Source organism: Dasypus novemcinctus, chromosome 25, assembly GCF_030445035.2.
Source record: "Dasypus novemcinctus isolate mDasNov1 chromosome 25, mDasNov1.1.hap2, whole genome shotgun sequence".
NCBI classification, from domain to species: Eukaryota; Metazoa; Chordata; class Mammalia; order Cingulata; family Dasypodidae; genus Dasypus; species Dasypus novemcinctus.
The window spans coordinates 55706061-55721047 of NC_080697.1; the positions used below are offsets into that span (position 1 = coordinate 55706061).

General features: G+C 42.9%; 1 protein-coding gene across 1 annotated transcript; it reads left to right on the forward strand.

Annotated features, from left to right (window-relative positions):
• Positions 1–6758: 6758 nt before the first annotated feature.
• LOC101422963 (defensin alpha 5-like) lies at positions 6759–7546 on the forward strand. The gene is made up of 2 exons (XM_012530251.2): positions 6759–6930; positions 7434–7546. The coding sequence occupies exons 1-2, from the start codon at positions 6759–6761 to the stop codon at positions 7544–7546; spliced, it is 285 nt and encodes a 94-aa protein (XP_012385705.2).
• The last annotated feature ends 7441 nt before the right edge of the window (positions 7547–14987 follow it).

Here is a 14987-nt window from a genome sequence, read left to right on the forward strand (position 1 = left end):
GACAGCCTATGGAGGCAGACATAAAGCCAGTGTCACTGGCCTGTGGGGTCTCTATGAATACATCCAAACTGTAAGCAAATAGGGATTTGATAATGATACTCCAGCGGCCACACACCAATGTCCCCTATTACCACTCTCCACTAAAAGCACTAATTTAGAGTTTAAGGGCATTCTTCCTTGGGTCTTGTGGGCTTATGTCCCAGCCTGTGCTCATAACATCTCAGGAGGCTTGGGTACTTTGTAGACTTGGGCCCACCACGTGGGCCACCAGCATCTGAATTTTCATTATATGTCTGCAGGAGGTTTGGTTGCTAATGTCAGCACTTCTCCAAAGTTTGTTTTGTAGAATGAGCTGTGGCAATTGTTTGCTGTAACTCATCATGTCAATTTCACAGGTGCTGGGACTGCAGATCATGGTCTCCAGTTTTGATATGGAATGAAGGCCTGTGTCCCCAGCCCATGTGCAGTTTTAGCAGGCCATGTAAATATTTCCTTTCAGGGTTCTTACTGTGTGGTAGAATTCCCCCTCTGTAACCTTACCAACTGCATTACCACTGCTAACTGGGATGATGATCTACTCATCATCTGACAACCAAGCTTTGTCATGCTTGTAGGGACCCTGGATGAGCCCTGGCATGATGACACTGGGGAATGAACTTTGTGACTGGCTTGAGGCCTCATAGCAAGTCCAAGACTGGACACGGGGCTGTGTCCATGTGTAGAAGGCTCCTGTCCAAGGAGGCTCTCAAAGGCTATTTCATGAGCAAGATCTGAACTGTGAAAAAGTCCCAGAGTAACTGATGGATTCCAGAGGTACAGTCACAGTTTCATCCCTTCATACCTGGTTGTTTCCTGGAACTGTCTGCTTTGTCTCCTCCATGAAGGTTAGAGAGCAAAGGTAAGTGTAGGGGCCCCTGAAATAATGTGCAGTGCTCAAGCTAAGTTGCTCTAGAGGATCAATGTGTGCAGAGAGGTGAGGGTGTGGTCAACCGTGTCTGTACCTGCAAGTAAGCAGAAAGGACGTCCTGATAAGAACTCTAAGAAAACCTTCCTCAAAGAACTTCATGCCTGAAGGCCCCTGCTCTGAGAACAGTGACGTAGTTACCTGCTTTAAACAGAGCTTGTGGTGCCAGCTCAGGCCCTTGGCTTTGCCATCAGCTAGCCCTGGCCCACCTGGTCCCCTCTAAACTTGTCTTTGTCTCAGTGTCTTTCTTAAGCTCTGGTTAAGTCATCTCAGTTTCGCTGTTCACCCACACAAGTTGTGGCATTCCTGTCCTCTCCTAAGCTAGTTTAGGATGGTACTTCCAGCAGTTAATGATGAGTCTCTGAACTATCAAAATTGCCTTGGTTTCATTCAAAATACATATGAGGTCATTCCACTTCCAATTTAGGATGTGAGGTCATGGAAGAACTTTTCCTCAGGTAGCACCAAGAAAAATCTAAATGAATAATTTATATAGCATAAAATCACACATATCTCCTGAATTACTGAACAGTAGTGGACACTACAGGGCCTTGGTGAAGTGGTTTCCTGAGAATGGCACCCTTCCTAGTGAGCAGCAAGTTGCACTGATTTCCAAAGACCTGAGTGCAGATGGACAGAAGAGAAGGCAGCTGAAATGTGAGAAACTTGAGCTAGTCAAGGGAAGCCAGCAAGGCTGTCCTTTGGGTGCTCTCATATGGAATTGACCTGAGTCTAGAGAACTCCCAGGTGAAATAATTTGTTTAGCATAGTAATTCTTCCCTACCCACCATTCCCCAGTGAGGGTGAGAAAATCTTTGCAAAAAACACTCCTGGGTCAACAGGATATCTATCTTAGAAAAAAATAGAGATAATGAACATCAACTCCTACCACACATAATACATAAAAATTATACTAGAGGTGGAGTATAGTCCTATATGTAAAAACATTAACCAGCAAAACTGTCATGGTTTTTATTCAAGATACTGAGATGGTTTCAAATAAAGTGCCTAGATGATAACACAGGAGAAAAATCTTTACAACCTGGGAAAGGTAAATATTTCTTAGGAGGAACACAATAAAAAATATTAAAAGAAAAAAAAACATCATGTACTTCATCAAAACTAAAAACCCCTGCTCAAAATAAGAGGCAAACAATAGGATGAGAGAATATATTTTTAGTACAGGTATTAGACAAAGTATTTCTTCCTAGAATATATATTATGTAAAGACTAATCAAACAAAAAAGACTTAGACTTCTAATTTAGAAAAAAATGCAAAAGATTTGGACATTCACAAAAGAGGATATATTCATATAAATATATATTAACATAAAATATATCATGATATATGATATGATGATAAAGAGGATGCTTTACTCTGTTATTAGGGAACAGCAAATAATAAAACCAAAGTGAAATGCCACTACAACAGCTAAACTTGAAAGAGTAACAATATTAAGTATGGGGGAGGAGAGACTCAGAGAACTGGAGCTCTCGCTCCACTGGTGGGACTGGAACAACTACTGCATCAGACCTGGACAGCAGAGGATTAATTTCATGAGTCAGCTTGGCTGGGTTATGGTGGCCAGTTGTTTGGTCAAGCAGCCTTGACTTGATTGTTACTGTGAGTATGTAACAGATGGACTTCAGTCATTGGTCATTTGATTGCATCTGTGGCTGATTACATCTACCCTGGACAAAGGAGGTAGAGACCTTAAAGGATTTCAGCATTCAGAAAGGAGAATTTGTATCTCTACTTCAGACAGACAGCTTCTCCTGGAGAATCCAAAGTCATCTTCATTAAGTTTCCAATTTGCAGCGTGCCCTACACATTCAGATTTATCAATCCCCTTGGACGCATGAATGATTTCAATAAATCAAAATGGATCCCTATTGTATATCCAGTACTTTCAACACTAGGTATTTCTACAAAATAATGACAGTGTATATCCTCAGAAAGACATGTGGAAGGATGTTCCTTGTAGCTCCACCAGAGGGCAGAGGCATTCTCACAAAGGCTCTGCCACACAAGTTTTGGATTCCAGGGCCTCAGCCAAAACCCCAAGGCTGCCTCTAAGCAGGCAGATGTAAGCAAAATACTTGACCATCCTGTGCTCCATTTCATTCATTTGTAAAATAAGTGATAGAACCTACTTCAATAGGTTTTCGTGAGATTAACTGAGTGGCACTCAGGAATAGGTGCTGGAAAGAGGAGGTGCTTAAAAAGCATTAGTCATATGATGATGGTGGTGGTGATGGTGAGGGAGACCAGCTCAGGGTGATGTAAGTGTGTGGGAAGGGGGCTGGGCAATGGAAAGTCTTACGCATCTCTGTGTTCAAGTGTCCCCAGTGTCACCACCACTGCTGTCCATAAATTCATGTTGACATCTCCTACCAACTCAAAGGCATATCCCGGTGTTTCCTACTACTTTTTGCTCAGACAAGTCATCAGACTCCCACAGGGAGTCTTCACTGTGCTCCTTCTCTCTTGTAGCTGCCCCCAGAATAAGTGAGCACACTGCCCCCTGGACCAACACTGGGCTGTAGGTGAGCATCAACAGGGATCAAGCAATATCATGGATAATACGGCATTGACCATGCTCTATCAATGGCTGGAAGAATATAAACTTATCATGTCCTGTAAAAAAATAATTTTAAAAAGTTCAACATACACTGGGCTTATGGCCAAAACTTGATTTGGAGAGAGAAAGACGTGAAGTACAACTGCTATTTCCACATCTTCAGGTGGAACCTTGTGCTGCTTTGGTTCTCAGCTGGCAGAGCTCAGAGCAGCAGAGCCTGCAGGGGCTGCCCCCTGAGTCAGAGGCTCAGGGCATTTCACCTTCAGGGTCTGCAGTGGCAGGAGGGTCTCTCCCAAAGACCTGGGAAAGTAGGGGTGTGTTAGGCCCACAGTGGGCCCTGGGGGTAGAGGTGAGCAGGAGGGTCATTGGCATGAAGCAGCCCAGGGAAGGAATCGCTGCCTCCAGGACACCTGGGCCATGCGTCCTATTAGAGCAGGAAGAGGACACTTAACTGACCACAGGCTGGTCACTCAGAATGTGGGTCTTTCTCTCATTTGGGCTGTCATCTGTTTCCTGTAACAACCATGCACTCACTCAGAGACACACCTATTTGCATCCACTACAACCCAAGGTTTCCATCTTACCAACCCCCGGCCCTCCAAACACACTTATAAACACACACAGATGAGCGTGCACACACCACCCAGCATACTCTCAGACACAGGTGCCCTGAAAGGCTGACCCCAGTGCCCACCAGTTCCTCTCCTAGACCTGCCTTAGTCTCTGTGCTGCAGCTGCTGAGCCTCACGTGCACAGCCCCAGAGCCAGCACCTTTAGCACCCCAAGCGCTGCTGGGAGCCTCTGCTCCAAGGGCCTCAGCTTACAAAGAGCAGAGGCTGGAGGGGCTGGTCACTTGCTCATGACACCATGGTTGGTAAGGGCACACCTGGGCCTGGAACCCCCCACACATGGTCTGGTGCCACCTTAGAAGCCTCCAGAGCTGAGGAGCTGCCACACTCTGCCTTCTGTCCTGGGCCCCTCCTGGTGGGAATCTCAGCTTTCTTCCTGGTGGCTCAGCTGGCATCAGCTGGGAGAATGGGGGAGAGGGCAAGGGTCCTCGTGGCTGTGGGCTTGATATCGATGACAGTAGGCCATGGATGCCCTGTGGCAAAAGGAAAGTTATTTTATTAATTATTATTAATAAGCACATTAAATCACTAAACAATTACCCAAAATGCCACTAGAAAGCCCTATAAATACTTCTCTCAGCAAGAAGTCAAGGAGAGGGAGGTTCCGAGGCAGGGCTGTGATTAAGGCTGAAAGGTGAGCTGAGAGCATCCTGATCCCAAACACACGGGTTCACAGGCACCTTCTGGTTTGTGGGGATGCTAGATTCTACCCATTAAAAGCCTCAAATTTAATATTTTTAAGGCAGCCATTTTTCTTTCCATATTATATACTCACCCCATTAAATTTGGGGCCAAGGAAGGATGAAGAAAGAATGAGGTAAAATATCACCTATAAAAGAGGAATCTGGGTGAGGAAGACACACATGACAGAAAGAATGGGGTATAGTCTTAACTGTAAAAAACTCCTCTTATGTACATCCTTCTCCCACCCAGCCTCACCTCATCTCATGAAGACTCAGAAAACGTCAAAAAGATGCAGCTCATAAGCAATAGGAGCTGTGTATGTAAAGCTCAGGAACATTATAAAAGGAAGGGGAAGGCATGGTGGATTGAGACGGTGCCAACTAGGTGTCCAGGGCCAGCAGGGTACAGCGAGGACCACACAACTGGACAGTGAAAGCTGAGATTACGGACATTGGACAGCCATCATTGCTGGCCATTCGTCACTTCAAATTTTATTCCAGGCATGGCTGTACCTCTTCCTTGGTGCCAACCACTACTTCAGTGTTTGCATTTCAGCAGGTTACACTGATGATGACAAAAACAATAACAACAACAGGAATATGTTTTGAGTTGTCAGGCATTCTCTGAACACTTTGCACAATTTTAATTATTTTATCCTTATAAAACAAAATGAACCTGAAGATAAGAATAAAAATAAAACTGAAGGGCAGAGCAGTACCTTACAAAACTCACACAGATAAGCACAAAAATCTCAGCAGACAAGGTCCCTGCCCTCACGGAACTTTCAATCCAGTGAGGAGAAAGGGAATCACCTTCCTGGTGTTTTGTTTACATTTTCCATTATAATTTCTGACTTTTTCTTTCTTAGTTAATCAGAATGAATTGATTCCTATTTCCATCCTTCTTGTCTTCCCTTCCTTCCATTGCATTTGTTTATTAATTATATATCCTAGTTATGCAGACTTCATGCATCAACATTACACCTTCAAACATATATTTAATTATCATCTTACTCAGCTCATCATTATCCATAATTGCCACTTACCCTTCTTTCCTGATAAATCCCCATGATTTGTTGAACTTCTGTGGAATTATAATTCTAAATGCCAATACATATATTGTTTTAATTCACTCTGCTTTGCTTAATAATGTTTTTTAACAACAGTATTAAAATGTCCAACCCTAATATCATCCATTAATGGAAAATTAATCTAAATAAAATATTAACAATTTTAATGAGTCTTTTTTCAACTCTGTTTCTATTCCTGTCTTCTTGTTATGTGGATTCTTCTTTATTTTATCACAGTATATCCTTGAGCAATTTCCTTTTAAAAATATTAATGTTCTGTTCATTTCCTGTGTTGTGAATATCCAAAAAGAAAAAGACAATTTGCTCCCATAAATATGAATTATATATTGTCTCAACATAGAATTCTCCATTCAAGGTGTTTTTCCTTAGAAATGTAAAAAAAGCCACCTAGTAACCAATGTTGCAAGGGAAAAGTTCACTGCCAGTTTGATCATTGCCTCTTTGTAGTAATTTTTCTCTTTTTCTAGACCTTTTTATAACATATACACACAAATATTTTTACATGTAAATATTCGAACAGATGAGTAGCAGGGAGGCTTATCAAGTTCCTAACAAGAATCATCACCTGTGAAAAACAAACATGGACATGAGGCAAATAGATGCATATTGTAAGTAGAGGGAGAAGCCAGATCAGAGGAACATCAAAGTGACTCAGGTGACAGGAGGACCTTGGGTGGACACCCCTCCCTAAGGTATTGACACTTTTAGGTCCTGACACACCTATAAATGCAGGTCTGAACCTCCTCCCTCTCTACCACACTCCTCCCTCTCTGCTGTCCTGTCCAGGGTCTGACCCCCAGGTGACAGCCATGAGGACCCTTGCTGTCCTCTCTGCCATTCTCCTGTTGGCCTTCCTGACCCACGCTGAGCCCCTCGGAGAAAGCGCTGATGAGCTTCCAGCCCAGGAGCAGCCTGAAGCCGAGGACCAAGATATGGCCATCTCCTTTGTGGGGGATGAAAGGGCCACTCGAGAGGCTGCAGGTGAGAGCCCAGAGGTACCACCAAGTCACAAAAGCATTAGCAAGTGAGGGCCTTCAAGCTAGAGACTCTTCTAGGGTTCTTGGAACACCAGATGACTGGGTTCCAGGAGGTGAAAGTAGGAGACTCAGCATCTTCAGGGTCAGAGATTAAGCCAGCCTCTTCGAGTTGCTCCTGAGCACCTGCAAGCTGGGCTCAAAAGCTAGTGTGTGTGGATGGATTGGAATGAGAGGTGAGTAATCCTGAATTTGGGAGCTGTATCACAGGGGGTGTGATAAGGCTGTAAATGATAGGCGAGAATGGTCGAAGAACCAGATCCTTCATGAGCAACTCAGGTAAGGTTTTTTTGTTTTATGACAAATACATGAACTATCTGTCTTTTTATGAATGGTGTATGTTTTTTGAGTAGTAGCACACATGTCACTTCTTAGAGCATCTCCCCTGGTCTGCTCTGCCTTTCCTTCCCTTCTTTCCCACTGTGCCTGACATGCCCCTTCTCTTCCCAGGCCCTCAGCAGAGAATCACCTGCTATTGCAGAACTGGGCTCTGCATGTTCCGGGAGCGACTTGTGGGGACCTGTACTCTCAGCGGCCGCCGATATAGTTTTTGCTGCACCTGAGCTGTGTCAACTGAGATGCAAAACAGTGCAAAATCCAATCTGAGGACCTTGAAAAAAGTGACAACTTTGTATACTTTGTGCTTTCTTTTACTTCTCTATCCAAATAAAGTTAAAGCATTAGCATCAGTGTTTGGCCTTTGCTTATTTGTTTGTCTGAGTTGATATTTGGCTTATCTGTGCTGTCCAATTTTATTGTGAATTCTGTCCCAAATTGGTTTACATTAAGAGGAACTTGCCTTTGCTTCCCAGTGATCCACAATTTGAGCATCAGACATCAATTAAATTTAAAAAAGAACAAAAAGAAAATAATGGGTTCATTGATCAGTTTGAATCTAAGGAATTCTACATGTTCATAATGCTATTCTAAAGAGGACATCACTATAAAATTTATAAAAAGGTGGTTGTTGATTCAAAGGAAAGGTAGATACAATAGACTGCTACTTTTCATTAATTTTAATTAGTGGGAAGTCATTGATACATATGGATATTTTTCTTTTTAAGCAAATATGTTCAATAAGTATTGTTTCAGTCTGAATAAATGGCATAGAGTAAACTAAAGCTCAAGTGAATCACAGGCAAAGAAAAAATGAGAATTTTTCTAAGTAGGAAACCCTGACCAACCTAATGGATTCAATTACTAAGCAGAGAAGAGAGCCCAGAAGCTGCTCAATGTGGTGAGACCCAATAACTAGTGATCACAATCCAGATCACGCTCATGAAATAGCCTTTGAAAGCCTCAATGAACAGAGTCCTTCTACACATGACCACAGCCCATTGTCCAGCCTTCTATTTGCTGGGAGACCTCAAACCAACATGGAGCTCCCAACTTTAGCCTCTACCTCTTCACAATGGGGTGACTTCTGCCTCGGGGCTCTGAATGATTAAGTGAAGAGAAAGGTGTGACTGTGCTTTGCAGAATCTCTGGGTATTACATGGGAAATTTGATACAGATTGCTAGGAGTGGCACAACTGCCTGAGCGTGGAGCTGAGGAGCTCCTGGGAATTCCTTAGGGCCCACTTGTTCTACCCAGGCCTGATAAAAGTCCTTTGTAATTTTTCCAAGTTGTCAATATTTAAGTAACAGATTTAAGCAGAAATTAAGCCATTCTACCTGAGGCAAGTGAAGTTGAGAAGCCTGGTCATGATGAAGGAGATAGAAAAAAAAATGCAGAACAGACATAAGAACTCAGAATGGTAAATATTGTGAGACTATTTTTTATAGGGACAAATGACCTATGTATCAGCAGGATAATAATATATAATTAAAAAGAATATTTTAATTGTGTAGGAAAAAGTTGCATTAAAAAGCAATGGGACTTACTCTCACAGCCAAACTCAGCGTGTAGATGTGATGCATTCCCCCCAGCGTGGGACACGACACCCAGGGATGAGCCTCCCTGGCACCGAGGGATCACTACCACATACCAGCTGAAGAAGCAACTAGAAAATGACCTTGAATTAAAGATTCAATGCGGAACAGCAGAATATACCTGTCTACATATAATAACATGACTTCGGGAAGCGGTTTGACCTAATGTAAGGGGGAAATGGAAAGGAGAAATGAGATTATAAGGCTGTGAGTCTCTAAAAAAGAGTCTGGAGGATGTCAGAAGGAATACCCCTATGTACAACTGAACAGAGTCTAAGAGACAGATAAGGTAGATACAACCCCAGGTATTGGTTCTTTTGAGGGATAAAGAGACCCACGGGTTCTATGGTCATGGCAGAAGGGGTTCACTGCCATGACAGATGGCCCTTCTTTGGAGCTGGTGTTTCTGCATGATGGAAATGGACTCTGAGGGGATCTCTTTTCACAAGACTTGCATGCTACTTTATTGGAATTGTAGTTGGTGCTGAGTTTAAGATATATGTAGGGGATTTGAATCTCTGGACTGATAATATGACACCCAGGCCCAGAGCCTCAACAGACTTCAGCTCCTACACTTTGACTTATTGGACTTACTCCACTCAGCTAACATGGAGTTGAAGAAGGTCAACCACCACAACATGGAGCCTAGAGTGTCTACAACTAGAAGCGGGAAGAGTGCATCCAGTACCCATGTGGAATCTAAGCCCTCACTTGACATAGGTGTGGAATGGACACAACCAATCCAATGTCCACAGAGGAAATGTGAAATGGGTGTGGGAACGGTAGCCATGGGGGCTGCTGGGTGTGGGGAACGGGAGGAAGAGATGAGATGTGGAGGTGTTTTCGGGACGTGGAGTTGTCCTGGATAGTGCTTCACGGACAATTACGGGACACTGTAGATCCCCCCAGGGCCCACTGGATGGAATGTGAGAGAGTCTGGGCTATGATGTGGACCATTGACTATGGGGTGCAGTGATGCTCAGAGATGAACTTACCAGGTGCAATGGATATATCACGATGATGGGAGAGAGTGTTGCTGTGGGGGGAGTGGGGGGCGGGGGCGGTGGGGTTGAATGGGACCTCATATTTTTTTTTAATGTAATTAAAAAATAATAATAATAAATAAATATTTTAAAAAAAAAAAAAAGCAATGGGACTTACCCCACTCAGCTGACATTGAGTTGAAGAAGGTCAGTCACCACATGAGGGAGCCAAGAGTGCCTACAACTGAAAGCGGGAGAATTGCATCTAACATCCATGTGGAATCTAAGATCCCTCTTGATATAGATGTGGAATGGACACAACCATTCTAAGGTCCACAGGATGGAGGAATAGAGTATAGATTAGATTGGACTTACTGATATACTATTCATGAACTATTGTGATTAGTAATCGAAGAAAATGTGGCATTGGTATGGAGAAAGTGGCCATGGTGGCTGCTGGGGGTAGGGAATGGGAGGAAGAGATATGATGTGGGGGTGTTTTGGGGAACTGGAGTGGTCCTGGGTGGTGCTGCAGGGACAGTTATTGGACATAGTATGTCCTCATATGGCCCACTGGGTGGACTGTGGGATAGTGTGGGCTATGATGTGGACCACTGACCATGAGGTACAGCAGTGCTCAGAGATGTATTCACCAAATGCAATGAATATCTCATGATGGTGGAGGAGAATGTTGTTATGGGGGGAGTAGTGGGGTGAGGGGGTGGGGGGGTATTTGGTGACCTCATACTTTTTGAATGTAACATTAAAAAAATAAAGATAATTAAAGAAAAAAAAAACCAATAGCCTCTCCAGTAAACATAAAAAAAAAAAAAAAAAAAAGCAATGGGAGAAGTGGATGTGGCTTACACAAATGGGTTCCCATCTACCATATAGGAGGTCCAGAGTTAAGTTGCCAAGGCCTCCTGGTGAAGGTAAGAGACCCACATGGAGAGCTGGTGCAGCAAGAGGAGGCAACAGAAAGAGACACAGAAAAGAGACAATAAGAGACACAGCAGACTAGGATCTTGAGGTGGCACAAGGGATCGAGCACCTCTCTCCTACTCCAGAAGGTCCCAGAATTGGTTTGCAGAGCCACCTAAAAAAAGCAGACACTGAAGAACACACAGCAAATGGACACAGGAAGCAGAGAGTGAGCCCAAAAGAATGGGGGCAAAGATGGGGAGAAATAAATCTCTGAAAAAATAAAAGTACTATCTTTTTTTAAAAAAGATTCACGTATCACATAAAATACTAAATTAAAAAAATATAAAAGGTTCCATATATCCCACTCCCCACACATCTCATTCCTTCCACACTGACAACTTCTTTCATTATCGTGATATATTCAATGCATATGATGAGTACATTTTGGAGCATTGCTACACAGCATGGATTATAGTTTACATTGTAATTTATACTCTCTCCCAGTCCATTCAGTGTAGTATCCTGCATCTGTCACTGTAATATCATTGAGGACAACTCCAAGTCCTGAAAATGCCCCAGTAACACACCTCTTTTTCTCTCTCTGTGTCTTCAGCTACTCCTGTGGCCACTATCTCCACATCAATGAGATGATGTCCTCCATTGCTAGAGTCACAATGTTCATATAGTAGAATACAAGGAAGTCCACTCTAATTCATATTTTATTCCTCCTTCTTGAGTACATTAGGATGGCCATGTTCACTCTGCCTCTAAATTGAGAGGAGACCTAGATCCCATATGGCTGATGGATGGAATTCTTCTATATGCTGTTATAGATGCTCTCAAGTTCCCTGATGTGGTATTAACCATCCTCACCTCCCTTTTAGCTGACCTGGGTAAGTCCAACGATCCATAGCGTAGGTGTTTCAACTCTGCTGAGGCTCAGGACCAGCTGGCACATAGATAGTCCAAAGGTTCAACTGTCCTGAGCATACAGCAACCCCAGCATGAACCACAGGTTCAGTAAAAGTGACAGAAGAGGCATGCATAGAGAGGTCACATCTGAGTCCCACTCCATCACACTCAGGATCACAAATTCCAAAGTAGGGCCCACTGGCAATGTACTGAACTCCAGAGCCATCTGTCATTAATGTAGGTCCTAGGTGTCATTGTAACCTCAGGAGCACCAGTACCTGGGGTTGGATCTGCCTTGACTGTCTCTGAGACCCTGCTGAATGTGCATAAGTGCAACCCTCTCTAATGACCTCCTGACTCATTTTGAAGTCTATAGGTCATATAAACCCATTTGTCTTTTCCATTTCCCCCATTTATTCAAGGTCTTTTTCTAGTTGCATTACTAGCTAGTGCTTGATAATAATCCCTCCACACCAGGTAGGCTCACCCCCAGAGAGTCATGTCCCACACTGGAGGAAATGCTGAGTTTAGCTTAGAGAGTGGTCACATTTGAGCAACATGGAGGCTCACAGGAGATAACTTCTAGGTACCCTACAGCTCTGGGCCTAGCTGAAATTTCAAGCACACAGGCTCATAAACATAGTCATCAGCATCAAGGTCTCATAATTGGACCTTCCTTATTTACTGGTATTTGACCTTTTACTTGGAGGGTTGTTGCTGCTCCATTGGGGAGTGTGACAGAGTTTCCTGGAATGGGAACTCAGCACTCCATCAGTTGTCATGTGTAACTCTATCCCCTATGTCAATAGCCAAGGAACATTTGAACATAACTCTGTACTATATATGGATGCCCTGGAGAACTCCCTTCCATCCATGCATCCCCCATCAGTGACACCCCACATCAGTACTCCTCCTCTGCCATAGTTGAATCCCTTTGTGATCCAAAACTTCAAAAATTAAGTCTAATATATTCCCAAATTCATTTAATAGGAAATGACATGGTAATGATAGATTTAAAGATTAGAAATAGACTTATATAATAATTTAGAAAAACTAAAATAAAGGAAGAAATAAACTGGGGCATTAAAAAATGCAAAATATCATAAGAATTTTTTTTTTTTTTTACATTTTGCCTTTCATCACTCTAATAGGTATTGCCCTGTATATACAGTGGTAAGGCAGTCATTTATTTCTCAGTATCTACATGCTTTTTAAATTATTATTATGTCTTCAAAAATGTTTAGTTCACAATATTGTCACATATATAATACAGGCAACTCCCATATACTCAACATCAAACCCTTTTCCCCTTCCCCAGTAATGACCTTTTTACATGTGGCTGTTACATTCCTTCTTCTGATGTACAGATAACAAAACATAGCTCCCAACCATGGTTCCATTATGGTTTACATTATGGTTTACACTTTAATCTGTACAATTTTATAATATTTTTAGTTACATTGTGATTTACCAGATGGTTTACCTTTTCAACTATAGACCTTTATAATTTCTTGGTGATATTTAACATGGTCTGTATCCATCATTTCAGAATCATGCAGAACACTTCTACTGCCTCCCAGTTATGCCCACTTCCAACTATTCCACTCCTCTCTTCCCCTCCCCTTGGGGCCCACAGTGACAACTAAGCTCCATTGCTTGAAGGACAAGATTCATAGACACTTGCCACAAGGCTGAGGGCTTGACACACTGGTCTGTCCTCCCCCATTGGGATCCAACCATGCTCTTGAGAGACACCCTCCCCTCTGTTGAGATCACCAGGCCTCCATAGGATGGGACTGCAACACCTTCCCACCAATTGAATGAGTCTCCACCCACTGATATAACACACTATAAATGATGACCACTCACACACTCCCTAGAAGCCTGCCCCAGGTGCACCCTCTGCCAGATGTTCCCCGTCAAGCAACTTAAACCAGGAAACCTTCCTTACTATATTTGCTAAAGGGTTTTCTCAACATTGTAGTTTCATCCACATACCTGACAAACTCTCATGCTCACTTTCTCCCTTCCAACCATTCCCCTAGTTCCTTGGACCATCTGACCCATCATCCCAACTCTAGCCCCTGCAAGCCTACAAACCCCACCCAATAGTATCCCTATACTCCTGTCTTCTCCCTTCCATGCACAACTATTTAAAAATGATGCACTGGTTTCTGTATAGGAAGAAATTGAAATGAAATTTGTAATCTAACCAGGAAAGCACTTTGCATGCGAAAATGTTTCAAATATATTTTTAAACTTTCATTCTTGTAGAAAGGCTCATCTATCCAAAAAGCACTGACATGCTGAAATATTTAGTTCCTAAGGTTTTGAAAATCAGAAGCAGAGACAATACATTTTGTTTCTATTGTATCATTCTTAGTGCAACTCAGAACCCTGGCATTACAATTGTTGAAGTTGTAGGAATTCTACTGAAACCCCTTAGCCTCCAATCCATACCTTGAGCTCAAGTCTTCCCTCCACTGCTTTTGTGCATGATGTGGAGTGAAGCAGCAAGTAAAGGGCCATTGACCTAACAGGGAACAGCAGCCTCAGCCCAGCCAGTCGCGTGGCCTATAGACAGGACACGGCACTGCACACCTCCAGGGAGCCCTGCTTTTAGGTATTTGGAACTAGCTCAGCCCTTCTGCCCAGGGGACAGTGAGCAGGGTGCTAAAACAGCAGTGCCACAGAGGGCTTGGAAAGCTGCCTTAAAGTGGTAACTAGCACTTCATGACTGCCACCCTGTGCCAGGAGCTGTGCTAAGAATTTCACCACCATTATCTCTTAATCCTCAAACAAGTCCTGTGAGGAAGGTACTATTAGTATATCACAACTATTAGCATGGTCCCTACTTTGTGAAATTGGAAACAGAGGCCCAGGGACATTAGGTGTTTGAAAGAGCTTGAGTTCACATGCAGGCAGTATTGATTCTTTTTTAAAAAATATTTTTCATTTTATTTTCTTAAAAAGAAACTTAGATTACATTACAATTACTCACAATATAGGGGAATTTCCATATGCCACATGCCCCCCTCCCACAATGAGGAAAAAAGATATTTTCCAAAGGAAAGAGATATAGGATGAGGTAAAACTGTGGACATATTTTTCAAGGGATTGATCTTTTTTTAATAATCAAAACTGAATGACTCCCCCCTCCATATCACACAGGAGAAGCACTAGTTGCCCTGATACCTCCCAGGATTCCTCTGCAGAGCACATTTCTCCTATTTTAATCTTTCTGTAAGTTTCT

Coding starts and splice junctions, on each gene's coding strand:
- LOC101422963 (XM_012530251.2), top strand. CDS start 6,759: ATGAGGACCCTTGCTGTCCTCTCTGCCATTCTCCTGTTGGCCTTCCTG. Junction 6,931..7,433: donor GGCCACTCGAGAGGCTGCAG/GTGAGAGCCCAG, acceptor TTCTCTTCCCAG/GCCCTCAGCAGAGAATCACC.